Source organism: Rattus norvegicus, chromosome 11 (genome assembly GCF_021556685.1).
Source record: "Rattus norvegicus strain SHRSP/BbbUtx chromosome 11, alternate assembly SHRSP_T2T, whole genome shotgun sequence".
Taxonomy (NCBI): domain Eukaryota; kingdom Metazoa; phylum Chordata; class Mammalia; order Rodentia; family Muridae; genus Rattus; species Rattus norvegicus.
This window is the reverse complement of record NC_141544.1, coordinates 62,202,154-62,228,357: the sequence shown is the minus strand read 5'-3', so window position 1 is coordinate 62,228,357 and position 26,204 is coordinate 62,202,154. Positions and strand designations below refer to the sequence as shown.

Below are 26,204 nucleotides of genomic sequence, written 5' to 3'. Positions count from 1 at the left end.
GTCTTGAGGATAAGTGTGCAGTAGCCTCTATTCCTGGGAGCTACCTCATGGCTGTAAACTACCAGGTTCATCATACCTTGGAGGGGGGAACAAATAAAACACTATGAATGAACCAGCTCAGACCTAGAACAAGGAAAATAACACATTGTCCCTCAGGCCAGACTCAAACCTTCTCTGTGACAATGAAGAATAGCGTTATTATTTCTATCCTGTGGATGCATGCACCTGCTGTATTCCCTGAGTCTTTTGGCTTGCTACTTCAGTCTTTACAAAATATACTTGCTTACTTCTAGCACGTTCTTACATTTTTATATTCATTCATTCATTCATTCATCAGATTTATATTTTTATATTCATTCATTCATCAGGTTTACATTTTTATATTCATTCATTCATTCATTCATTCACTCATTTATCAGATATATGCATACTTTTTAAAAGTATACTTTCCAGGAACTACCGGTTCTTATCAATCACACTTACCACTAAACTAGCGAGAGTAAAAAAAAGTAGTGTAGGAAAGTAACTTTTATAATCATTTAGCATTTCACTTTTAGCATTTGGTGCTAAAAAGTATTTCTGCACATTGTCAGCAAGTCAAGACTTTATTCCAAATAAGGAAGCATGCATCTTCTCATGTTTGACGGCCTTCTTGCCTCTCTGTGCTCCGGGGCATGGGCTTTTTACCAGTGTGTCTTTAGTGTATTTAACCCAGTCATAAGTCATTGGCTTCAAGTGGGAGCGGACTACGCTGAGGAGTCCCATTGCTTTAACATATGCAAATGTATTTGTATGAGTCCCAGGCAAGAGCCCAGATCCCTCACTCATGCTTAGCAAATGATGTTATATGAGCTGAACTAGTGGTTCATGTTTCCACAGAGGAACATGTTGTAAAACTTAAATTTAACTTGCTTCTTTTTGCTTAAAAGGTGACTGCTAAAACATTAAATGGAGAGTCTATGTCTACGAACTGGTTCTATGTCTATGACTCTTCAACTGGTTCTAACAATTGAAGGAGACATGAGGACCACTTCAGAAAGAACATTTAACGTTATATTAGTACACCAAACATTGATTAGAGGGATTAATGGTCTGAAATCTTAGCAAACAACTGTTCTTTCTTTGTCTATATTTTTCTCCGTGTGTCTGACTTTGTATTAAGAATGAAATATTCATAGCATTGATAAGCTGCAATAATTTGTGGCATCCAAAGTACCTTACCAAGACTACAGATATTAAGTTTAAATTGATGTCCTCTATTGTCCAGGAGGGTATAACCAAGATGCTACACTTGGGGCAGCCTTCTTCTGGTCCTAGCCCTGTGACAAGTAGACTAGAGCATGTATTTCCAAGCAGTGACTATGCTGGTTACTAGAAATAGGGCCCAGGTTCAATATGGAATAGCCTTTAAACAGTAAACAGGCAAAGTCAGGGCATCAACTTATATTTTGATGTCCAAGTTTGTGGTTCAGAAAAGTATACATATAAATGATTTAATTACTTGTGTCTCAGAAATTGATGACCATGGAGAATCACCCAAGTTTAATTCTTTTAAAAGAAGATACCACAACACAGTATTCTAAAAAAGTTTTCCATGGGTCTCGGATTGAAATATTTTATTTGAGGAATGATCTCCTTCAGAAAAAATGATGATGTCGGCAAGCACTTTCTCTGAGCTTTTGTTGCATATTCTATGTTCGATATTCAGTATTTTATATTCTACATTCCAACCAAACCTACCTACATTTCAAGTATCTAAAGAAAACTCAACTTAGCTCAGAACAAAAATTAAAATACTTGCTTGGTTTATGACGCTTCCACTGCCGGTAATGGTCCACTGTATAGCTGGCTTTGGAAACCCTTCCACATGGCAGATTATAGTCTTAGACAGTCCACTGGGATCAGTTTTCTTTGTCATTTTGATTTGAGGTTTTCCTGAAATATTATTACAATTAGAATCTTACTTTTGGAATATTAAAAGCAACCCGATATCAAATTTTGAAGAGCAAAATAATTACTGCTAAATCATTTCATTTCACTACCTTCTACGATGAGGGTCAGCGACTCCCTTTTCTTCAGTCCCTCAACCTCCTGAAGAGCAGTTTCACAGACATAGTTCCCAGCATCCTGATAATGAAGACTAGAAAAGGATGGACTAGATCGGAGCCTGATGTTATCCTGGTGAAACACATAGCACCATTACTTCAGGGGGGGTACAACAATATTTTATTTATTACAGTTTAATTACTGTGTATGACATTGTGTGTGTGTGTGTGTGTGTGTGTGTGTGTGTGTGTGTGTGTGTGTGTGTAGTATATGTGTGAGGTACATGCGCCTGCATGTCTGGTTGAGCACACCTGTGCATGAGTGTAGCATGGAGACCAGTGTAGGTCATCTGGGGTTTCCTTCTATCTCCTGCCCCATTATTGCCTTGTGATGGGATCTTTCACTGAACCAAAATCTGTGTCTGGATCCCAAGACTGGGGTTTCAGACACTCCTTGTAGAATCTGGAGGGTGCTGGGGATTTATTCAAGGTCCTCATGTGTTGAATGAAGGTGAGTTCTTTCTAAACTAGTTATGCCACCTCACCTCACAATTGTGACTTTAGCTGTATGTGTTCTATAATAATTAAGCCTAAGGTTATTCTGTGGGTCTTAAGAACCTTTCGAGTCAGACAATGTAGAGCTATAGTTCATAGACCCCTATCCTAGTGTTGGTAATTTGGAACAAGTTCATATTTTCCTTTATATGGAGGATGAGGTCTTCTTTTTACTGCATCCAATTGTTTTGAGGGTTAACTAATGAGTAGTACAATAGATTTACATTGAGCAAAAGTCTTAATTGTCAGTTCCTACTACTGTGTTAACACTGTCCCATAAGCATGAAACAGAAACAGTGCTGGGCGAAATGCTCAACACTTAGTTTAGCTGGATGGCTGTCAACACTGGAGTTTCATTATAAAATCACAAGAACATTAGGAAAAAACGCAATCAGTAAGAAAGTCTTACTACTTCAATTTCAAGAAAGAAAGGGAAATTATATCTATATTAGAAAGTTATTTGACATCATCAGAAGATAATCGTATTTCCAGGATATCAAATTAAAAAGCAGCTAATATGACCAGAATTCTGAGATTGTAGGTCTTTGGATCTCGGATTATCTTTTGTCTGCTTCCTCATCGACAAGTGTTGAGTAGGACCGTTCCTTAGCAGTACCGACATTAGGGATCAACCAATAACAGGGACTGCATTGCATGTTTACTGTAGCAGACTTATTTCTCAAATAGAACACCGTTGTGTTTTGTACAGTCATTGACTGCTCTATTTGCTTATAAATCATTTACCTATTTGTTAATTATCATACATAGTATACATATTAACTAAGGGTGATGAAGAGCGATGTTGTAATCATTTGGGAGAAGAACATTTGTGGCAAGGTTGTAACCAAGAGAAAGTAAAGGAAAATGCTCGAAGAGTGAGAGGATGCTGCATGTGGTAGTGACAGATTCAATTCCAGAACTCAGAAGCTGGAGGCCAGCCCAGTCTACATAGCTAGATTGAGGCTAGTGAGTGCTACATAGTGAGACCTGGCTTCAGAGAGGAAAAGAGAGGACAGGCGGGGAAGGGAAGGAGTGGGAAAGACAGAGAGACAAAAACTGAGACAAAGACTGGGTGTTTATAGTTTTATTTGTAGTATATTGCATTATACAACAACAATTTGCCCAGAAGTCTTAGTAAGAAATTTCTTCATGATTATTATATAGATAATTTGAACTCCTGTGTCAAATGACATATAGATTTATTTTCTCAGATTTTCTCTGGTTAGCTGCTCCTGACAGTTTTATACTCTGAATGTTGGGAAACAGTAGCCAATGATGTAAATGGTGATTTCATGGTCAGAAACTTCTGCTTTAAGGATAAGATGGACTCAAAACGCCAACTATATATCCTCCTTTCTCATTCTAAGAAAGAAATATTGGGCCTCAAGTCACACTCTTTATTTTAGAGTTTTGTGACTACATGAGCTTACACAGGGGACCCCAAACAAGACTTTAGAATGTTCTAGTTGTTTCTTAAGGGCTAGAAGTGAAAGGATCTTTCTAGCATCAAAGACCTCACAATTACAAAGAAATATCTTTTAGTGACAAAACTTCCAAAGCGGAAGAAGGCATGGGCTTGAGCCTCTATCATACTTGTGAGTTTTCTGATCGATCTGGTCTGATATCATTATAAATGATGGGAAAAATAATCCACAGCTACATTTTCCACAGAGATACTACAGCCAGGATGTCAAAAAATATCAGCTAAAATCAACTCTATAAGGTTTGTTCTTAAAGGATTTAATTGTCTGTGCTTGTGTGTGCATGTGCGTGTGTGGATCCCTCTTCAAAATATGCTTTACTCATAAAGCAACGCACCACGCTGTGCCACAGCCCATCTATTAACAACACCATGGTGTGACTGAATGCCTCTACAAATTACTGTGATTTGACAAATGCTAGAGAGGAGAGGAGTGAAAGGGCACATGGATGAGGGCATACGAACCAAGCTGAAATATACATATTAAGGTGTGAAACAAAATACAAAAGTATGCTTCAAGAACGCATGCTAAGGAGCAGGACAGCAGTGGAAGACCTGGACTTACCTTCATCCACACCACAGTTGCATTCCTACTTGCAGATATTGTGCAAGACACAGGCAGGGTATCACCGATCTGCTTGGTCACTTCCCCACTTGGGTTTAAGGATAAATCCAAGTCTGTGAGGCAGGAAAAAAATGTTTGAAATGAAAACTGCTAGAAAGCAAGACAGTAATAATATTTTGGATGTGAAAAAATGGAATAAAAACCAAAACCACATTTTTCATCTATACCTGAAATATTAGAATTGACTTATATGAGTAAAGAAACTAGATTGGAGAAGATTCAGCTTAGCCTTACAAGGTAGCATTGATGTCAGCTTGGACAAGCATGTGGTCGATCTAATTGATTTCACATTGATTTTCTGTTACCATAACGATGTTTGGGGTGGATATAAATATTTCTTTGGGAAGTATCGCCTTAAGAAAAACATACCAGTTCACTTCAAGAAGGAAATAAAAATGAGTAGATAAATATTATAAAAAAAGAGTTGATAAGACATAGCAGTAGAAAATCACACATATTTAGACAGCAGGTGACAAATGGAAAAAGTATCAGATAGTGTAGATGTTTCTTCAGAGGAAATTGACAAATAGTTGAATTATTTCTGAAGTGCTATTCCATTTTCTGTGCAGTTGAAATTTTGAATAAGACCAATTATTGGGTATACTTTCAACAGATAATTTTTAAAATTACATAGGATAAATATGTCTAAGGATGTACAGCCTTTCAGGTAAAAAAATGACTTTTAAAATGTAAACTTATAATATTTCTTGTAGGAAGAGAATGCAATTCAATGGAACAAATAATGTCATAGGGCAACCATGTTCTAGGCACGAATGGAAGCTCTGTACACGAGCGCTGACTTGACACTATAGTGTGCAGGTCCATGCACTCTACCACAGTCCATCGCCCATGAATTCAGAACCTGGTATCAAACTGATTACACATCCAGAGATCACTAATTACTTGTTAACGTCTTAAGTAATTCCATTAGCAAAAACTAAAGGAGTAAAGAGAACAGAATCAAGCTGAGTTTCAAAGCAGAAAGGCTTTGTATAATAGACACAATAGTGTCATAGCCTCCTGACAGCTAAGTGCTTTGGTAGGTGGGGATCTAAGGTCAACTTTTCCACATGGTCAAAATAAAAAACAACAAAAAAATGAGAGTGATCATCAGGCTGTTCAATGTTGCATCATTCGGTACTGCTATCTTAACTCATAGAATGTATATCAAGCTATAGAATTAAGTCAAGACTACAAAGATTTTTGTGCTTTTTGTCTCTTTCATGATTTGGTTGCAGCTTGCCCATCATTTTCTGTGTCATTTTCAAAAATAAATATGTATGATATATGGATGTGCACACATAAGTGTGTATGCGTGTGGACTTGTGTGTAGGAACATATGGAAGCCAGGTGTCAATATCTGCTGGCTTCCTACATCATTCTCCACAAACCCCCATCCTATACTCTTCTCCCCGCTCCCCTTTGCCTGTATGAGGGTGCTCCTCCCACTCCTGCCTCACTACTCTAGCATCCCCCTATGCTGCGGCATCAAGCCTCCTAAAATTGTCTGTACTTATGTGCCAGAGACTTACCATTTTTCTCTATACTGGCTGGCCAATGAACTTCAGAGATCTGGCTGTGTCTCATTTTCCCTACCCACCCTCTCCAGCTCTGGGGTTACAGACTTCTATCTATGCATGCCTTTTTCCTTGGTTGCTGGGGATTGGAATCCAAGTTCTCACAATTGTGCAGTAGGCTGAGGACTGACAGAGGCGTTTGCTGAACCCATCAGTGTTAGTCTCAGTAGTTGTCTTTGCTGTTGAGCAGTATCCATCATGAGAGTAAAGGCTATGAACTGATTTTCTCTGATACAGCCACAAGACCTGACATATCAAGGCTCAGAGGAGACACGATTATTAAAGGAGTGATTTAAGTATACTTTCTAGTTTACACTAATATTAGCAGTGAAGCATCTTGTAGAAAAAGTTGTTTTGTTAGAACGTGTATGTTTATTACATTTGTATGAAAATTGTAAAAAAAAAAAAAAGAAAAAAAGGAAACTTAGGAGCCTTTACTCATGGAGTCTAGAACCTGTCAGTGAAAAGACTCAAGTCTATAAAGGATAAAGATGGACTCTAAAGGCTATAATGAAGAATTTGTCTGTAAGATGGGACAGAAGCTGTTTCAACAGTGACTCAGGATCTGTAGGAATATGGGCACATTGCGAGGTCTGTTCTGCATCCCTGTGTATGCACTGATGCAGCTTTTCGACCAACCTACACTTTGCCTAATTTTTATGAGGAAAACAAGGAGCTTTTGTAAAACAAGGAGCCAAAAATGGGCAAGATATAGTTTTCATGCATTTAATGGAGAATAAAATGATGATGAATATTAGAATTCATTAGCTCATAAGGAGATCGATATTCAGGCCTTAGAACTTAAAGTTATAGTCAGTCTGTCAAAACCAGAATACATTGGAATCTAATGCAATGCACCAGAACTAAATTACCTTTCCCAGTACTTTCTTTGATTTATTTCCTGTTACTTTTTATCATTGAAGTTTGATGTAGTTGCCACCAAGTCTTCTTCCTTGGAATGTGTGGTCTAGCCATCCCTGCATGTTCTACCACCATATGCATGATAGCTCTCCCCTCTTTAGAGCCTGTGTACTCAACATCTCTTAAACACAAGCACATGTCTAAGGATCTGGAATATTGGTAATTAGCCTCAAGATATGATGGACAGGATATCAGAGGACTATTCACAGACATTTGTATTTGTTGTGTGTATTCCTTTGCTTTCCTTCTTAGAACAGGGTTAGATAAATGGCCCCAGGACTAACTGGTCCCCAGAAGGGAAAAATAGCACTATTGTTCTATGTAGACATCATTGTTTTCGCACTAATGAGCTCCGGATGGCAGACACAGTCAAACCCATGAGCAGGAGGGCAGAAGAGACAACAAATCGGCTTGGCTGTTAACAGTTTTCAACACTTCACTGTTCCCACAGGGCTCCCCAGGGTACATGTTGAACATCAATCAAAAGCAACCATCTGGTCGCATTCTTGCTCACTGTGCCCTCCTGTGTCTCCTTCCAAATTTTGCTTCCATGCCTACATATTTTCCAAAGTTTGAGATAGACAACACAGCACCATGTGCTTAGAGCAGTTTCCTTGAATGCTTTCTGGTCTTGCTTCCTTCTTCTCTTCTGTCTAATCAAATTTCACTCCAATTGTATGGGAGCTCCCTGTCCTCCATATTGCTCTCTGGTGATAAGTTTGGACAACTGCTTGGTGTTTGTCTTCAGGGGACATAGTCAAGATGGTTAGCTCAGGTCCCTTGCTTAAAGCTTACAGATGTTTCAGTTCCTCAGAGCCCCTGTGCTGCAGAGAAACCTTTACCAAACATGCAGGGCATTCTCTTTGATGACCTTCAATGTCTTTGCTTCACTACTGTTCAATCTCATTTAACTAAAAAAACAAAACAAAACGACCACCTCCTGTTCTGCTGGATTACAACCGCTCATTTCTAGGAGAAATCTTTCTGACTGCACTGTTGTGTGAAGGGTTCATTCAGCCTACAGCCCCAAATAAGTCTCACAGTTATCCAAAGCAATGTATGAATTCTATTCTTTCCAGGGGGTCATGGCAATAAAAAAATAAATCATTACTTTTAAGAAGCATATGATATATTAATACTATGAGCTTTCGTGATTTGCAAATTAATCAAGGTTCCGGGCTATTCTTTTTCTGTTTGGTAGATTGCTCTATTTCATTGTTTTGTGTGGAGGAGAGGTTTGCCTGCATGTATGTGTATGTAATATGTGTGCCCTTGGTGCTCTCTGATGTCAGAAGAGAGTTGGATTCTCTGGGACTAGAGTTACAGGTAGTTGTGACTCACTATATGGGTGCTGGGAATTGAACCTGGGTCATCTACAAGAACAATAAGTGCTCTTAACCCCTAAGCCATATCTCCAGCCCCCTACATGGCTGTTCCTAATAGATCATTCCTGCTTTCCCATCATATTCTTAGAGACTAAATATAATTTTGGAGTCCCTGGAGTCCTTCAAGAAGATTAAAATTTAACAAAAGGTGTCACTCAAGGCGATTTTGAAGAGTTCTCTTTCCTTCAATTCACATAGGGTAAACTCAGCTAATAAATGGCCTGTAGTCACCTCCACTTTGTCTTCTAGTGCTGAATCTATAGTAACTCCGTGTTGCCTGAAATGACTGCTAATATTATTCTGTTATTTAAAAATGAGATATATACTCTAAATTCTTTGTGGTAAAATGCAAATCCTGTTAATATCAACACTATATAAAAAGAGCCTGAGGGCACAGCTCAGTGACAGAAGGCTTGCTTAGCATGTACAAAGCCCTGGGCTCCATTTCCAGAACTGCATAAAATAAATTATGTATATTATACATACATATATTTATATATTCTGTATACATATATTTAAATATATAATGAGTTATTTAAGGTTCATACGAAAATTACTTAGTGCTACAGTTGACTGAAGACATTTAGAGGAAAAGGTTTTTTTTTTTTTTTCTTTAACCAATTACAAGTTGGCAGTTCCCACTCTAGTGGTTACCTGCAAGAAAGCTCAGAACTTTTTCTGACGGTTTTAACAGAGTGCTTAGAAGAGTTAGCCAGGTTATATTATTAAAGGCCATTGAGGTAAAGCAGGTCTCCAGGAGGTGACTTACATGAACTGTGATGGCTGTTGAAGCCATGGAGGAGGTGACTTACAGTGAACAGTGATGGTTGTTGAAGCTGCCATGTTTCTTTGGTCGATGAGAGAACATTTGTAGTCCCCGGTGGCATTGCGTCTCACGTCTGTCAGTGTGTAAGTGTTTGAGCTTCTTATGCCTTCAGCCTGCCCCTTTAGATGGAGGCAAAATGTCAGATGGTTACGCTTGGTAGCTACAATGAGAACGCTTACAATTCTTGAGGAAAGATGCCATTTTCTCAGCTATGAGAAAAAGGCAACCAAATTTCAGATAAGACATGAACAATTAAAACCTGTTCAGCAAAGCTTTGAGAAACAATTCATATTTTGGAACTGATTTTAAAGAGATATTTCATATTGTGTTGATGACATCCGTTTTCTGAGAGTATAGAGTTAGAATTTTAAAGGGGGTATTTAAGATATCCATTATCATTTTTTCTGCTGTCTTATCTACATTGACAAAAAGACTTGAGAAATTATAAAAGAAAACATGAATTTGGTCTTGGGATACATGCCTAGACTTGCGGCACTCAGGATTGGAAAGCAGGAGGATTGCATGTTTTAGGAAGGCTGGGTGGCATAGTGAGTTCAAGGTCAGCCTAAGCTGTATAGTAAGGCTATATAGTGACCATGGAATGGGGTTGTAGATTAATGGCAGAGAGCTTGCCTGACATGTGCAAAGCCCTAGTGTCACTCCAAGTATGAGGTAGAGGGAAGGAAGGAGAGAGATGGAAAGAGTAAAAGAAGAGAGAGAGAAAAAGAGCTAGAGATAGAGAGAGTCAGAGATGGGGAGACAGAAAGAGAGAACAAGAGAGATAAAGGGAGGGGGAGGGTTGGGGAGAGGGAGGAAGGGAGAGAGAGACAGAGACAGAGACAGAGACAGAGAGACAGAAAGAGAGAGAGAGAGAGAGAGAGAGAGAGAGAGAGAGAGAGAACAGAGAAAACAAGCAAGCAGATGGGAAAGGCAGCCGTATATCCAAACAGCAGTGATAGACAGAAATGAAGGAAGAGAAGAGAAGAAGGCAAAGCAGTAAAAGCCGGAAGGAGGAAAGTGATTCAAAGAAAGGAAGGAAGGAAGGCAAACACAGATGCCAAGAACAACGAAGAAAAGCAGCAGACACGATATCTAATGCTAGAACATGAGCTCCGCTCTGTCAACCCTGATGTCCAAAGTGAAAACTCGATTTCAAAACTTTTCACTGTAAACAAGAAAATGTTAGTATGTACATTTAACAGGGGACAATGCTGTCTGCCAATATTTTTAAGAAGTTCTTTCTAACACATATCTTCTTAGTAATACCTTGGGTGATACTGTGAAATACTAGCAGTCATGTGAGCAGGAAATTCATAATTTTCCCACGATTGAAGGAAATTCAATCGAAATTCAATCGAAATTCAATCGTTCATTAGAGCTCCGCCCCCTCCAGCCGGAAGAGGATGGTGGAGATGCTGCTCTTCCCGTTAGATCCCTGATCACTAAAAATGCAAATATTTAGAGGACTTTCCCAAAGTATCCTGCATGCAGAACGTTTCTTTCAATGACGATAAATACTGTAATAAAGAGCCCACATGATTATTCCATGAAGCAAGCTAAACTACACAGCTTCAAACGATCTGCGCATGCTCAGAGACTCCTGTGGGCGGATCCACATCAGTTCTTTGCGAGCATCTCTTGATTTTTACAGGGATCTACTTTTGCAGAGCAGACTTTATGTCTTATTTAGATGATTATACCCTGAGCTTCTGCAATCATGGTTTCCTGTGGTTGCCTCTTTTTCCTCTTTGTCTCTGAATTCTCTAAACATTGAGAGAGAGAAAAACCCAGAGGATTGGTGCCACAGAGGCTTCAATGGCCATTCTACAGGTGGTGTTTTCTTTCTTTTTCCATTCCCAAGAATAACACTTTTTTTCCTCACTTAAGCTTCCCAAGTACATACAACTGTTAATGTCAGTTAGAAGCCAGACAATAGGACAAAATGATAGTAGTCAGGTTCAACTAATGCTTAAGCACTCACTGGTAAGTAAAACATGAACTCCTCAGGAGGTGGGTTGCCATTCCCCAAGCACTGAAGGGTGATGTTGTCCCCTTCTTTGATGGCATTTTTTGGTGGCAGTACTTGTATTGTCACCTGCTCTGTAGGATCTGCAAGAGTCACAAGCAGAAGTTAACCATTTTTGTCAAGTACCAAATTACTCTGTGCATACAATGTAAATGACTAAATTATACACAATTTTCTCAAGAAGCTAGTAATGGTAATTACTTAAATGTATCTTTTTATGGAGGGATTGAAGTTAATAGCCACTTGCTATACCAAGTACTAATCTTGGTTAGAGCAAACTACAAAGAACTGTGTTACATAAAAATCAATTTCTTCTTAGCAAAATGTCTTTAACTGAGGTGGCAATGACTGTAATTATTTTATGTGTAAAAGACCAGTAGAACAATCTCACCGTGTGACTTCATTATAAGGAAATTGAATGGTGTTATATGAATCTTATAGCTGGGAAAGACTAAATCAGGTAGCAAAGCCACTAAAGCTCCTGGATAGAATTGCACTCTTACTATAGAGTAGTAAAAATAGAATGAAGAGACATGAGCTAAACAATACCAGCAGTGTTTTTGGCATGCAGGAGACTATATCTATATGTAAAACATAACTGGGGGGGGGGAGACAGAGACAGAGAGAGACAGAGAGAGACAGAGACACAGAGACAGAGTCACAGAGAGAAAAACAGAGACAGAGACAGAAACAGAGAGAGAGAGAGAGAGAGAGAGAGAGAGAGAGAGAGAGAGAGAGGGAGGGACGGAGGGGGAGAGAGAGAGAGAGAGAGAGAGAGAGAGAGAGAGAGAGAGAGAGAGGCAGACAGAGAGACAGAGGAGGACAGGGATTGAGACTGAAATTGCTATATAATCGTCAGGATCACAAATATGCTGTCATTTTATCCTGCTTTTAGAAACAACATTATACCTTGGTTATTTTTTTGCAGAGTAAATAGAGATATTGAGCATTTTAAAAATACACATTCCTACCCAACACTCAAGTGCCAAGTGAATGAAATGTTCTACACATTGGGACATTATCTAGTAAACAGGTCATAAAAGGAGGTAGTGATGGCTTTACAAACGTTTGACTTTCTATAACGTCCATGCCTGCTTTACATGCAGGACAATGCCATGAAGGATACATTTTGAAACTGATTCAGAAGGATAGACAAAAATGAACAGCGACTGAGTTATTTGTCTGTTTTCAAATTTGCGAGCAAAATCTCTACCTACAAAGGCCTATTTTATTATTAGCTAATAAAGTGAAGCTGACGAGTTGTGGTTTTAGAAGCACCCTCCATTTCTTGCAGCCATTTATGTACCTCTTACAATTAAATGGCAGAGGAAAATTTAAAACGATTGTTGTACATTGTCTCTTTGACACTGATCCCTGTGTGGTATCTGGGCATTGCCATGTCCTAGAGGCTCACATACTGTACAGTTTTTTTTTTAAAAATGTATTATTTCTGGATTGGTTGGTGATAGTCCTCCAGCCAGCAGGCTCCTGTGGAATTGAAGAAATGAATAAAGCTTGCTTTTGGCAAGCCCAGAAATCTGCCATTTCTGGGTCCCCCACCACCATCACCACCTCTTCCTACTCTTTCTTTTTTCCTTCCCATTATTTGTTTGTGTACCTTAATTGTATGAAGCAATGGGACCCATCATACGCTTTTCTGTAAAAAGATTTAAATCTTTTCGAAATTTAATGTGGCCGTTCCCAGAGTGTGTCACTGGCCCACCTCTGATTAAGGCTGAAACTAGGAGAGCCAAAGCCACTTCCTCCTGGATTCCAACTCTCCTTCTCTGCTCTGCTTTTCAATCTGTTCTTCACTAGAGAGGTGAAGAGCTAAGGTGTCATCACAGGATCATTGTGACATATTTGCATTTCTATGGTAGTATTCTAGTCTGTCACATGTAACAAAAGTGATGAACACTTGTGGTCCTCTTGTTCCGGACTTCGGGTTTTACTCTGTTTCTCAGTAATAAGTCATCGTTCTCTCCATCACTCTGACTTTCTGGTTTGCCTCCTCTAGCCCACTCTAGCACCAAGTCTCAGTGGTTTGTGCTTTAGTGTATTTTACATTTGATTCTCCCCACTGATTCACACTTAGCACTTTCCTAGGCTATGCCCCAATTAACCTATACCCAAGACACTGACATCAATTTTATTTGCCCCCTCACCCTGTGCCTTCCTTTTGTTTTCTATAATTCTATAAGTATTTCCTTTAAACTAGTTTTCTAAGACAATTATTTGACTATTATAATGATATTCAGATTCCTTCATACTTTTCCTACACATAAACATTTAAAAGGAATACTCCTTTAGTATACATGGGTATCTGGAATTTACATCAAGTGAGATGGTTGTGTTTTCCCACTTTACATGAATCCCTGCCAATATAGTCTATTAATTTTCTTCTACCTATTCGTTCACTTGTCCTTCCACCTAGGTAAAGACTTGATAGTTGGTAACAATTCACACTATTACATTACGTATCACAGGAAGAATAAAACAGATGTGTGAGCTTAAGAGGAGCCTAAGGAATTAATTCCTTCCAGAGCTGTGTTTTAAAGAATAAGTAGGGGCTTGCTACATGATAAAGGCAAGGCATGGAGAATGCGTGGAAAGGGATGGGAATTGTATTCTCCCAGAGGAATGTGAACAATAGACAGGTATGAAGTGTGTATCCTGCGGAGATGAAGGTCGACATCCAGTGCATGGTGGTGGCTGACACAGACTCAGAGAAAGCAGCAGCCAGAAGCAGGGCGATGAACCTGAGCATTCTGAGGTGTCAGTGAAGGTCAGTCACAGCAGGAATGCCACAGCTGTGGGTGTAGACAGAGATTTCCGGTGGCAGCTTCATGGACAGTTTGTTTATGGTGAGCAGAGAGAGGTAAACAGTAGTGAATTCCATTTCGTCAATTGTTGCCCAAAACACTGGAAACAGGGACGGCTGGGTGAAGTCAGTACCGGGGCAGAAGTCAGATGAACACAGAGACTGGAGTGGAGGAGGACTAGTGTATCACTGAGGCCCGCTCAGGTTGAGTTCTCCCATCCATCTTTCTTGAGTGTCTTCTTCTATCAGTTAGCTCTTGCTCTTCTCTGAAGTCCCTCTACTGCACTGCTTTCCCATAATTAGTAATATTACAATGTTATTTTTTTTTTACAACAAATTCACTGTGAAGCATCTCTTTACATCCACTGGGTTGTTGTACTTGAGTGACGTCCAGTAATATCTGTTCTAGCCAATCCTTCATATTCCACTAATATTTTCAAGAGTCTCCGAATCACTGTCTTTGGACACCTGACCTTTCAGGAATGGCCCTTCTGTTCCTGTGACATTTGTCACTTGCAACATCACACTGACAAATTCCTTCTGATGTAAGTGTCTTGATTCTCAGCTGGAAGAGTAACCTCCTTAAATGTGCTATGTTGTATTATCATCAAGAGGTTCAATAGTGTCATTGTTGGCTTTCTCTTGCCAAATACTCTCCCCACATGCCTGTGGCATTTCTGTGTCAATCTCATGCATCCGAAGATTCATCCACCAGCCTGTCTGTCTTCCTGGCAATCACATGCACACTAGTTCCTTCTGAAACCAAATTTCACAAGTCTTAGTATTCACCTTAGTGATGCTAAACTTAGGAAGTTAACCAGTCATAAGGCAGTATTCTCCATTTTTCTTTTGTTCTAGGAAATGGTAAGGAGGCATTAAGAATTCCTATAAGACTCACAGCAATATGCTATGCTGGAGAGAGTGGGAAGGAAATGGTGAAGTTAGAGGACAAATCTACAAGGAAGATAGCACCTCAAAGAGTATCAAACACATATTCATAAATAATATAGTAAGAAATGGAATCTATTCTTAAGTGGTGAGCAGTTTATTTTTCGGTAGGTTTTCCAAGGAAGAAGAGATAATTTGTATATCAGAGTTTTGTGGTGAGGATTGACAGTAGAATATTAAGAGAAATTGATGAGGATTTTGAAGATTTAAAGTATTTGAATAGAATTTCTAATACATAAAACTGTAACTTGGTTACTTACAGTAAATATCAAAGATTGCTTGTTCAGAATAAATTGTTTTCTGGCCCGAAGGTCCATAATATGTCACAGAACAGGTGAATGGCATTTGTATGTCAGACTTGGTTGTCTTGTACTCCAAGGAGGAAGTCATGGTATACAACTGAGTACCTGGATCAATTTCCTTTTTAAAAAGTATGGACACCTCTAAAGAAAGTAAAGAACATCGATGATAACATTTTTCACTAGAAAAATCACAATCCATAATTAAATATCCCAACGCCCTTGAAATGTGAGTTCGTCCTTCTAATTGTATTTAGCAGGAGAGAAAGCTGATACTCAGGGAGGTAAGATGTCATTTCAAAACGATGAATCAGAGACATAGGCAAAAATAGAATCCTGGAATCCCATCTCCCACTCAATTTAATTAACTTCCAGAGAATGCCATATATAGAAATATTCTATTCTGCTTTTGACTCTTCCACACAAGGGATAAATGATGTCTAAAAAAAATGCCCAATGAATTAAAGGGCACTTAATTTAATTGAACCATAGAGTTGTAAATAAAGAAAGGGACGGCATATTTGATTCTGGACAGCTGATAGAATGACTAGCCTGTACAATATACAAATAGTTCACAGGAGGTCATTGTCTGCCCCAGACTCACCTCCATCAACAGGCTGTAGCACTTTCCCATTCCTATACCACGTGATGTTGCCGTCTGGGTAACTGTCTCTTGAAATGCAGTCACCTAACTGAAAAATGTAAAGGAAAATTTCCCCACTTTAGTTTCAAATCCTTATTTCAACATGGAAACCACAGAATCTCCAGCCAAAGATCTTCAACCATTTATTTTCCAACTCTAAGAGTCACCCCATGAACCTTATATAAAACTAATGCTTTGTATTAAATATTACAGTCACGCCCATTTTGAAATGTACAATAAAGCTTCCCACTATGCATAAAATCACATCCACTTAAAGGCATTACCAAATTCATTTTGATGCTATCCGTTTTTAATGTTAACTAAATGACATTATAACTATATTAATATTGATTATTGCTGTGCTTCATAGATCTTCAAATGCAAGAATCATTTAGTGTTAAAATGTGGCACCTCTCCAATTCGATTTTCATTTCACAGTATAAATACTTGCCACATTCTATAATCCTCAGTTCAGTCTTCGAGTGGGGTTTTAACTATATTATTCAACATTTGTCAAATACTGGGTAATAAAAATAAGTAGTACTCAAAAACACTTGATCTTGTGCCCTACACAAACACAAAGGAATATCGAGGTATTTTAGTTAATGAAGATGAAATTATTACCCAGTTGATGTGCTCACAAGTGGGACTTCATCTTTGCCTGCCTATTAATTTGACTTCCTCTCATACCTGTGATTGTATCTGCTGTCTTTCACCATGCTCTTCAAGCTTTCAGTGATTTACTTTAATAAAGTCTAAGTGTTACACACAAGTTTTGATTAATCTAAGAACTTTTTATGCCTCCAAGTTTATTTCCTAGTGCCCTCTCTTGCCTTGAATTTTCATGCCCAAACTTTCTGAGACACCCAATGCCGATGTTCACCAGTCAAATCACGCTCCCTCACATCAGATGACTCTATCTAGTTAGAAAGCCTTTCCCATGTTTGGACTGTAGGAAATCCACTTGCTGTTCAGTGATTCTAGCAAGCATTTGGTTCATTCACGAGGTTCTCCTCATGAGAAACGACTGTGCCTCCTTCCACATATCCATTGTCGTGAACAACACAAGTGGTCACATTACTCACACTTTGTGTTTCTTCCCTCTCTGATTGGAACTGAAGTAATCGTAAGCGAACTCCATAAGAGCAAGCACATCTTGTTTGTCTGGACATCTAGGGGCACCTAGATCGAGCAAAGCAGATAACGAAAACAACTCCTCACCTTTTTTAGCTGCTCTGTTTCAAGAAACGCTGCTCTGTTTACAATTTCAGGTTTAGATGGTTGCTCTAAAGTTAAATAGAAAAAAGTTTAAGTAGACAGGAAGAGAAGAAGGGCATGCATGAGTATGAAGGAAAGAGTCCATATCCTCAAGGCAAAAGCACAAACAATACGGAGTGGATTATTCCCAAGCATCTAGATTTATGGAATACAGTAATATAACCTGTGAAGTAAAGTATTTGCTTTATGACTTTAAATATTGTTTTTAAGAGCTTATAACTCCTTTGAATAAAATATCTCCAGTGTTCTCTAGATGTTTTATGAGGTGAATCTAGGTTTGATGATAAGCATAGGTCAATGTTTTAATTAGGATACATTATTTCTAGTTGCTAAGCATGGCTACTTTCTGCTTATTAAGGAGAAGGCCTCCAAATCATTAGTTGATGTTATGGTGCATAAATCCAAATCACAGAGATTTTTATAGGAAGCCAAATTTCTGAGGCTTAAGCAGCTCTAGGATCTCCAGAAAAAATCCCACTGGTCTCTACTCTATACCAGGTTTTTAGGGGATTCCTAAGCACAACGAAGCGCAAGAAACATGAGTATAAACAATTGAGAAAGCTGTGCAGTGAGACTCATGCCCCGAATTCTCAAATGAACCAATGCATATCTCTTCTCTCGTCCAGTGAAATTATGAAAATATGAGAACATCTTTCCAATTTGGGAATTGAGATGGCAGGCAAAGAGTTTGTAGAAAGTTCTACCAACAAATTCTAGATGTCGCGTCAGGTGCAGTTGATTAAAATTTCAGCAATGATTTCTCAAACTAATTTAACTAATCATACTTCTATTAGTATGAACTCGTTGTTCAATACAATAGAAACTTTCTTTGTGACATTTGCATACAACTCTGTTATGGAATCTGATCCCGCTTACCCCATTGTCGTCTTCTGTAACCCCCACTGGTTATTTTCCTTTTTCTACCCTTGATCTTAGCCAAAAGGCCGAGAAGCGATTATTTTCCTTTTTCTAAATAGTACCTTCTGTATCTTAAAATCTTATGCTTTTAAGTATAGATTTCATGTATGTGCGAAACAGCACTCTTCTTTCTTAGCATACCTTGTTTTGCTTAATATGATGGCCTTGAGTTTTTCCATTTTCTGCAAACATATTTTCTGAAAAAACTAACAATCATCTATATCTATATCTATATCTATATCTATATCTATATCTATATCTATATCTATATCTATATCTATATCTATATCTATATCTATATCTATATCTATATCTATATCTATCTATATCTATCATCTATATCTATATCTATATCCATCCATCCATCCATCCATCCATCTATCTATCTATCTATCTATCTATCTATCTATCTATCTATCTATCTATCTATCTATCTATCTATCTATCTGATTGTCAAGTGTTGGTGGACACCTGAGCTGAATCTACAATTCACCTAAGGGGTATAGTGAAGTGATGAAAATGGTCGTTATGTAGCTTTGTTGCATTTTAATGTGAATTTCCATTGAGTTCACACCTAAGGATAGCACAGTTGCATTCTATAGTGCTTCTGCTTTCAATTCTTTGAGAAGCCATTATTCTGGTTGTCACAGTGCCCTAATTTGTATTCCCACCAGCTTTACTTAAAATTTTCTTCCTTGTAGCCATGAGAATTTATTGTATGATTTCTTAAAACAGCCGTTCTCACCTCAGTAGGAGAGAATCTTAATGTGGTTTTGCCTTTGAATACCCTCAAGGCCAAGAAAGTAAAATCTTTTAACCTAATATTTATTGGCAGTTTGTACTTCTCAGAACTGCTTATTCTGTTTGTCTAGTTATCATACTGGAGTTTGGTTTGTGTGTGTGTGTGTGTGTGCATGTGTGTGTCAGTGTGTGTGTCAGTGTGTGTGTGTCAGTGTGTGTGTGTCAGTGTGTGTGTCAGTGTGTGTGTATGTGTGTGTGTATGTGTGTATGTGTGTGTGTCAATGTGTGTGTATGTGTGTGTGTATTTTGAGCTTTTTACATAGTCTCAATATAAGATGTATATTCTTCTAGTTTTCTATAAATAATGAGTTTTATATTTTACAATCAGATCATCTAATCTGGGAATGGTGGCACATGCCTTTAATCCCATGACTCCCAAGGCAGAGGCAGGTAGATTTTTGACTTCAAGGCCAGTCTGCTTTACAATGCGAGTTCCAGGACAGCCTGGGCTACACAGAGAAACTCTGTCTCAAAAATCAAACAAGCAAGCAAGAAACAAACAAGAAACAACTCAACGGTTTGCAAACCCACATTAATTGGAATAAAAACTTGATGGGTAATTTTGTTAAATTTTACTACTTTTCAATTCACAAGTAGTTTAAAGAGGATAAAATAGACTCATTTATCCTTTATAGTCAAATTATTTTCATTTTATATACACATGAAACTAATTATTTTTCCATTCATAGTTTTAATGTTTATATTTTCAAATATTTTTGATTTCCACACTAAACTAAATTGACTTTTGGATACTTACTACTTAATTTGGAATTCAGTTGAAAAGACTTACCTAACCAGACCATATAGTAATAGAACACAAAAACCTTTTGAGTTACAACATAGTTATCACTAGAATGTATATTTAAAAAGTTACATTTCTTTCTCTTTTTTTTTTTTGGTTCTTTTTTTTTGGAACTGGGGACCGAACCCAGGGCCTTGAGCTTCCTAGGTAAGCGCTCTACCACTGAGCTAAATCCCCAGCCCCAAAAGTTACATTTCTTAATCTAAGTGACAAAAAATTAGAAAAAGTTAACAAAATTTCCTCTCACAATAGTGACTAGTTCGTGGGAACATATAGTATGAAGTTAAATCCTTTTGCATGTTAGTACAACTTAATGCTGTCAGCATTTTAATGGAATACTACAAATTAAAACTGAATTATTGATCAAACATTGACTTTTGCTTAGAACCCATGCTATCAAAGACAAACATTTAATATATTTGAGAAACGAATGCACCCAGAATATTTAAACAAATGAAAAGTCGGATCTTAATTAAATAAAGCGAAGTTTCCAAGACCCAGAAGCAAGCTATTAAGTGACACCAACCTTTAAAATTCAAGAGACAGAACATGTTAATAAATTTACTTAATTTTTAAAAAAAGTGTCAAAATTAAGAGAAATGAAAAGACAACTGACATTTAATTTCTTCATCAGTAGTAATATGTTTGGAAAGATAAGGAGTGGTTTGCAAATCACACAAATTTAGGGTTTTAATAAAAACTTACTGGGTTATTTTGCCAAATTTTACTACTTTTCAGTTCACTAAGTAAAACAAAAAAAGTTCATATTTACTTCCTCTTACTATGTAGCAAGTCTAACTCTTATTTTGTATTAAACCTGGTGGTCCTTTATCAATAAGGCATTATCACAAATACTGTTTGTATGCCAAATTTATAAAATACTTTGCATTAATTATTTCTAAAATTCATCATTGTTTTACTAAATTTAAGCTATAGAAAACAAAAGAAAAAAGAAGACCCAATGAAAGGGTGCTTAATTTTAGTCCTTAAATTTTTATTCATCTTTTCTTTGGAAAAGTCACTATGAATTTTGTGATTTAATGATAATTTAAAAATAGCTATTCTGTTTCCTTGAATTATTTTCTCATAGATTCTTGCTTCAAATCCTTTGCATTAACTACATTTTTTGTATGTAATTTTCTTTTATATTAGCTTGCAACAATCAATGGATATTAGTTGGAAGACTATTAAAAGGACACATACTATTTTAGCAAAATTGCATATCGATTCCCAAGTAGTGTTTTTGTAAAACGAATAATTCATGTGAATTATGTCTTAATATGATTCAAGGATTCATAGCCAAGGATAAAATCAAAAGAAAAAGCAGCACTACAAATTCGTTTACAGCTTTAATTTAGTCAAGTTGACTTATTTAAAATTAAGCCAAAGTTTACCTCAGAACTCTCTTGAGTAATCTGTCTAAATTTTTTTACTGGACCATGTATCAACTATAGAATTATGTCATAGTTCATATTTTCCTTCTTTGATGGCCTGACTTAATTGAAGTAGCTAGGAGTATATTATTGTAGGGACAACTGTGGTGGTACATTAGAAATTTTAGGGCAGGAAGATTTTAAAAACAAATCATGTAAGTACCAGAACACTGCTAATACAGTAGTTTGTTGCATGTGTAGGTTTGTGTGTGTGTGTGCGCACAAGCATGTGTGTGTGTGTGCGCGCACGTGTGTGTGCCTATTGTGTGTTTCTCTGTGTGTCTGTGTGTGTCTGTGTATCTCTGTGTGTGTCAGTATGTGTGTGTGTGTATGCCTATTTGTGTGTTTCTCTGTGTGTGTCTGTGTGTGTATGAGTATGTGTGTGCCTGTGTGTGTTTGTATAAGTATCTCTGTGTGTATGCCTATTTGTGTGTTTCTCTGTGTCTGTGTATGAGTATGTGTGCCTGTGTGTGTCTATGTGTGTCTGTGTAATTATCTCTGTGTGTGTCAGTGTGTGTGTGTGTGTCAGTGTGTGTGTGTGTCAGTGTGTGTCAGTGTGTGTGTGTCTGTGTGTGTGTCAGTGTGTGTCAGTGTGTGTGTCAGTGTGTGTCAGTGTGTGTCAGTGTATGTGTGTGTCAGTGTGTGTGTCAGTGTGTGTCAGTGTGTGTGTGTCAGTGTGTGTGTCAATGTGTGTCAGTGTGTGTGTGTCAGTGTGTGTCAGTGTGTGTGTGTGTCAGTGTGTATCAGTGTGTGTGTGTCAGTGTGTGTCAGTGTGTGTCAGTGTATGTGTGTGTCAGTGTGTGTCAGTGTGTGTGTGTCAGTGTGTGTGTGTCAGTGTGTGTCAGTGTGTGTGTGTCAGTGTGTGTGTGTGTGTGTGTGTGTGTTTGTGTGTGTGTGTTTAGGTTTTGGCATCATGTGTCATATAGCAGTCTCTATAACAATAGAATACTATTCCAAGCCTGAAAAAAAATGATTTCTTTTTAACTAAAGACATCACAGGCTTTCATTAATATGCTTTGAACGCGAACCACAAACGACTAAAAGCTAAGCTAGATATAAAATGCTGCATAATTCCCAGGGTTTTGGAAACAGAAGCTTTGTTTTGTAACAGGTTTTTCTGAGAAGAAGAAACTGGTACAGAGACAAGGACTGATTAGGAGTAAATGTACTAAAATAGATACCCGAATTCCTAGCTCTTACTCTCAGGCTGTATAGTCAGTGAATGCTATGAATATTGATTTTCAGAAAGAAGTAGACATCAATCAATACCTTCTAAAAGTTACAGTTTGGGCACCCAGCTCTGTCATCGACAGATCAAGATGAAGTTCTGGGTAGATTCGCTCTTTATCGTCTAGGATAACCTTGCCTTACTCTATAGACCACACACAGACTACTCAGTAAAAGAGCAAGAAGTGACAAGTGCCCTGGCAGGTTTGTGCAGGGCCGAGAATCTCAATCCCTGTTTACAATCGAATTCCTAATAAGTTACCAAGCAGTTAAGCTGGTGCATCTATGGAAGAATGTTATGTTTTTTCTCATTGTGTTGGGAAATGTTTTTATCACTAATTTTTTTTTTAGTAATTAAAGAATCAAAGTGACTTGAGAATAGTGATACATGTATGATTTCAATACTTGGAAGATGAAAGGAGGAGGAAGAATTCAAGGACAGCCTTGGCTATAAAGCATGTTTGTGGAATAGCCTGGGCTGTATGTGACCGACCATGTTTCAATCCCCTTGATTTATCTCCCCCCTGCCAAATGGAAGAATAAAACTGTAACACAGTTTAGGTATTATTTGTTAAATAGCTCATTTTCTATTTCTTTCCCCTTGAAAAACATTTCTTTACTATTTTCTGGTTTAACAATTTCTACTGGAGGGAGGAGAGATTCTCAATTTTCCAATTCGATGAAGCATTAAGAGTCATATCCAAGTAGGACCTGTGAAATTATGTGTGGAGCCAGCATTGGCCAACCCCTTGAAGACTGGCCCCACTGTACAGAGACCCAGTCTTGGAGACAGGCTTTCATCTAATACCAAGCACACCAGCAGAGCAGAGACAACTGGAAAATTAGCACCAAAGGTTCACCAAGAGCTGCTATACATCCTTAAAAGAGCAAGATTGGTCTTTTTATGTTCCCCATGCTGACTCTGAATTTGGACTTGACCTCCTAAATGTCTTAGGCTGCCTTTCCTTTTTCTTTTCCTCAAATAGTTATTGCAAATAACAGAAACACCGAGAAGGATTCTAACCGCTTGAATAGAAGCAGCTCCTTACCATGCTAGACCCCGTTCCTTAGTTCCCGGACAGGGCTCTAATAGCAGTAGATAGTATCCTTCCATGTAATCTAAAGCATTCATTCCACTCAAGAGGCTGTTTTAACCCCAGGCAGGTGAAGAGACTTGCCAAGGTCAGAACTTAGTGGCAGCCCAGACAGAGCAAGGTCTTCTGGTGACTAACTTACAGATTTTTCCGTCACATCAATGACAGCCATTTGGCTCTCTTGGCACCTGTTTGACCTCGGAGCCTTTTGCAGTCATTGGAATGAATCTCTGGGAACTTTCTTGCTTCCAAACAGTTTTATTACTCTCAAACGCGCACTAAATGCAAAGGCAGTTTGATTTTGATGCCATTCACAAGCTAGTTAGTGGTGACAAGGCACGTTACTCGCTTGGACTGGGGTTGGCTTGTGAATATAATTTCTTACATCAGAGATGTAGGTTAAAACAAAACAAACAAACCTACATTGAAGGTAAAATCATCAGTCAGGCCCTCTGGCTTGAATAAAAGCAATTTGATTTTGCTCCTGGCACTGGCAGTCCGCAGACGCTGATCTGAGATTGGCTCATATGAGCCACACTTGATGCAGTGGTACATGGTTCGCGTTGCTAGGTGATTCAATAGAGGGAAACAGAGGACTGATTGATGAGCACAGTAACTCCTAAGTGACTGAAATATACACACGCATAGGATGAAAATCTGCCTGCCACAGCTGCTGCCCGATTCACAAAATGTGGCCTGAGGTAAATTCCTGATTCAATGAAAAGAAGCGAGGTTCCTATAGGATCTTGCTGGACTACCACAATCATCAGGGTTGTCATTAGTTTTCTTAGATTTGGAGGGGCTTTCTAGGCTTCTCAGATGCAATGCCATTTCCAAGACTGTGTAACTTGCTATGTAAATTCTCTCTGGCCCACAGCCTGGAATGCAAATTCTGTTTCTGAGAATTGCTTTGTTTTCAACTGCATTCAAAAGAGCAGGGGGCCTGGGTTCTGGAGGTATGTGGCACATGACTGTTTTAAGCACAACACAAAGCCTCTGCACTTTAAAGTAACTTACAAATTTTATTAAATTAAACCAATTGGATTTGTACTCTTAGATATTTACATAGCGATTTTTTTTAAGAAAGAAAACTTGGGAAATGTCACAAATGACTCTTATAATTATGAATTGGAATGTGGTTGACTTGTTTGGGTACTACTGTGATGCTCGATAATTTCAAGACAATTTACAGAAAACTGAAGATGGCAAATTAATTCACATAATGGTTAGAGTTATGAGTTAGCCTACCCACATTTTTGGTATTCAAGATATCAAAGCCTATGGGAATTTTTATTGTTGCTATTCTGCTTTTAGGGGAAAAATGCCATTAGCAAATTTACTGTCCATCTCTCTAATGAAAGTAAAACAGAAGAAAATAAGAGAAAAAAAGAAAACTAAAAAGCTGACATGGCCAATGATAAATTTAGAACACTAGTTCTTCACGTATCCCAGGGAAGAACGATAGGCTGGTAAATAGTTGGGACAGAACTTGATTAAAATTATAGTACAGAGGTGTAGATGACTTCTAGAAAGTACCTTCTAACCTAAAAGGCAATCAACTGAAGCATGTACTACACATTTACAAGGCTTTTCTGGAGAACAAAGGTTTCCTCTGACAGTGTTAGTACTCTTTGAATCCACATCCTGAACCCAACAGAGCTTTGAAGTCTACATAAATACTTAAGGGACAGCCCTACTTAGCTGCATAGGTTATTAAAGAGAAACACGAAAAATCCATGGTTGTTCACTCCAGTTGGAAGCCTCCAGGGTTTCTTTCTTTACTATTTATTTGAGTCATTTCTAGGAGCTGTCAAACCATCAGAAACAAGATTGGGAGAGTGGGAAAGTAAGATCCACCCCCCTTTTTTTCTAATTAGGCAAGATTGATATTCTGAAATATTTAAGACCTGCTTTTTCCTCTGCAGTTTCTAAAGCACTATGATGTAACTGAGGTGGGACCTTTTATTTGAATCTTAAAAGAAGATCTCCCTTAATTATACATTGCAAGGCACTCATTTGCTGTTTGCTATTTGCACAGTAACATTAACTATATATAATTAGGTGAAGTTACTGTGTCATGGTAACTACAGTAATTATGTCGAGTCTCTTCTACTAGTCTCTTTTCTTCTAACCCTACCTTATCTTTTTGGTGTATCCCTCCCTCTGTAATCCCATGCACATTCTCAGTGTGGTGAGTTTTATTATTTTAGGGAAATTTTATTAACCATTTTAGCAGGTTAAAGACTAAACCAATAAACGTTGAAGGTCAGAAAATACACCACACACACACACACACACACACACACACACACACACACACACACACAAACACATTACATATATGCATGTACACAAATCAAGATCTTAGATCTTTAGCTCATAGAATAGCTTAAATTTGTATTTTTTTATTTTATATATCAGGATGACAATTTCATGTGATTCACTGTAACATTTATATGATATGCATGAGTAGGTATATATCTTATATTTATATAAGATT

General features: G+C 38.0%; 1 protein-coding gene across 8 annotated transcripts in view; it reads right to left on the bottom strand.

Annotated features, from left to right (window-relative positions):
• Nucleotides 1-26,204, bottom strand: part of Alcam (activated leukocyte cell adhesion molecule) — a 201,793-nt gene that overhangs the window by 20,361 nt on the left and 155,228 nt on the right. For 2 of the 8 annotated variants that reach the window (NM_001431413.1, NM_001431414.1), the window contains exons 4-11: nucleotides 17,373-17,437; nucleotides 16,113-16,200; nucleotides 15,470-15,652; nucleotides 11,396-11,523; nucleotides 9,401-9,533; nucleotides 4,646-4,758; nucleotides 2,043-2,178; nucleotides 1,798-1,935 (exon numbers count right to left, since the gene is read on the bottom strand). In NM_001431413.1, the coding sequence (NP_001418342.1) occupies nucleotides 1,798-1,935; nucleotides 2,043-2,178; nucleotides 4,646-4,758; nucleotides 9,401-9,533; nucleotides 11,396-11,523; nucleotides 15,470-15,652; nucleotides 16,113-16,200; nucleotides 17,373-17,437 (984 nt within the window). Of the gene's footprint in view, nucleotides 1-1,797; nucleotides 1,936-2,042; nucleotides 2,179-4,645; nucleotides 4,759-9,400; nucleotides 9,534-11,395; nucleotides 11,524-13,058; nucleotides 13,297-15,469; nucleotides 15,653-16,112; nucleotides 16,201-17,372; nucleotides 17,438-26,204 lie in introns of those variants that run through there. The other 6 variants (NM_031753.3, XM_087576959.1, XM_087576960.1 and 3 more) reach the window with 5 other exon arrangements.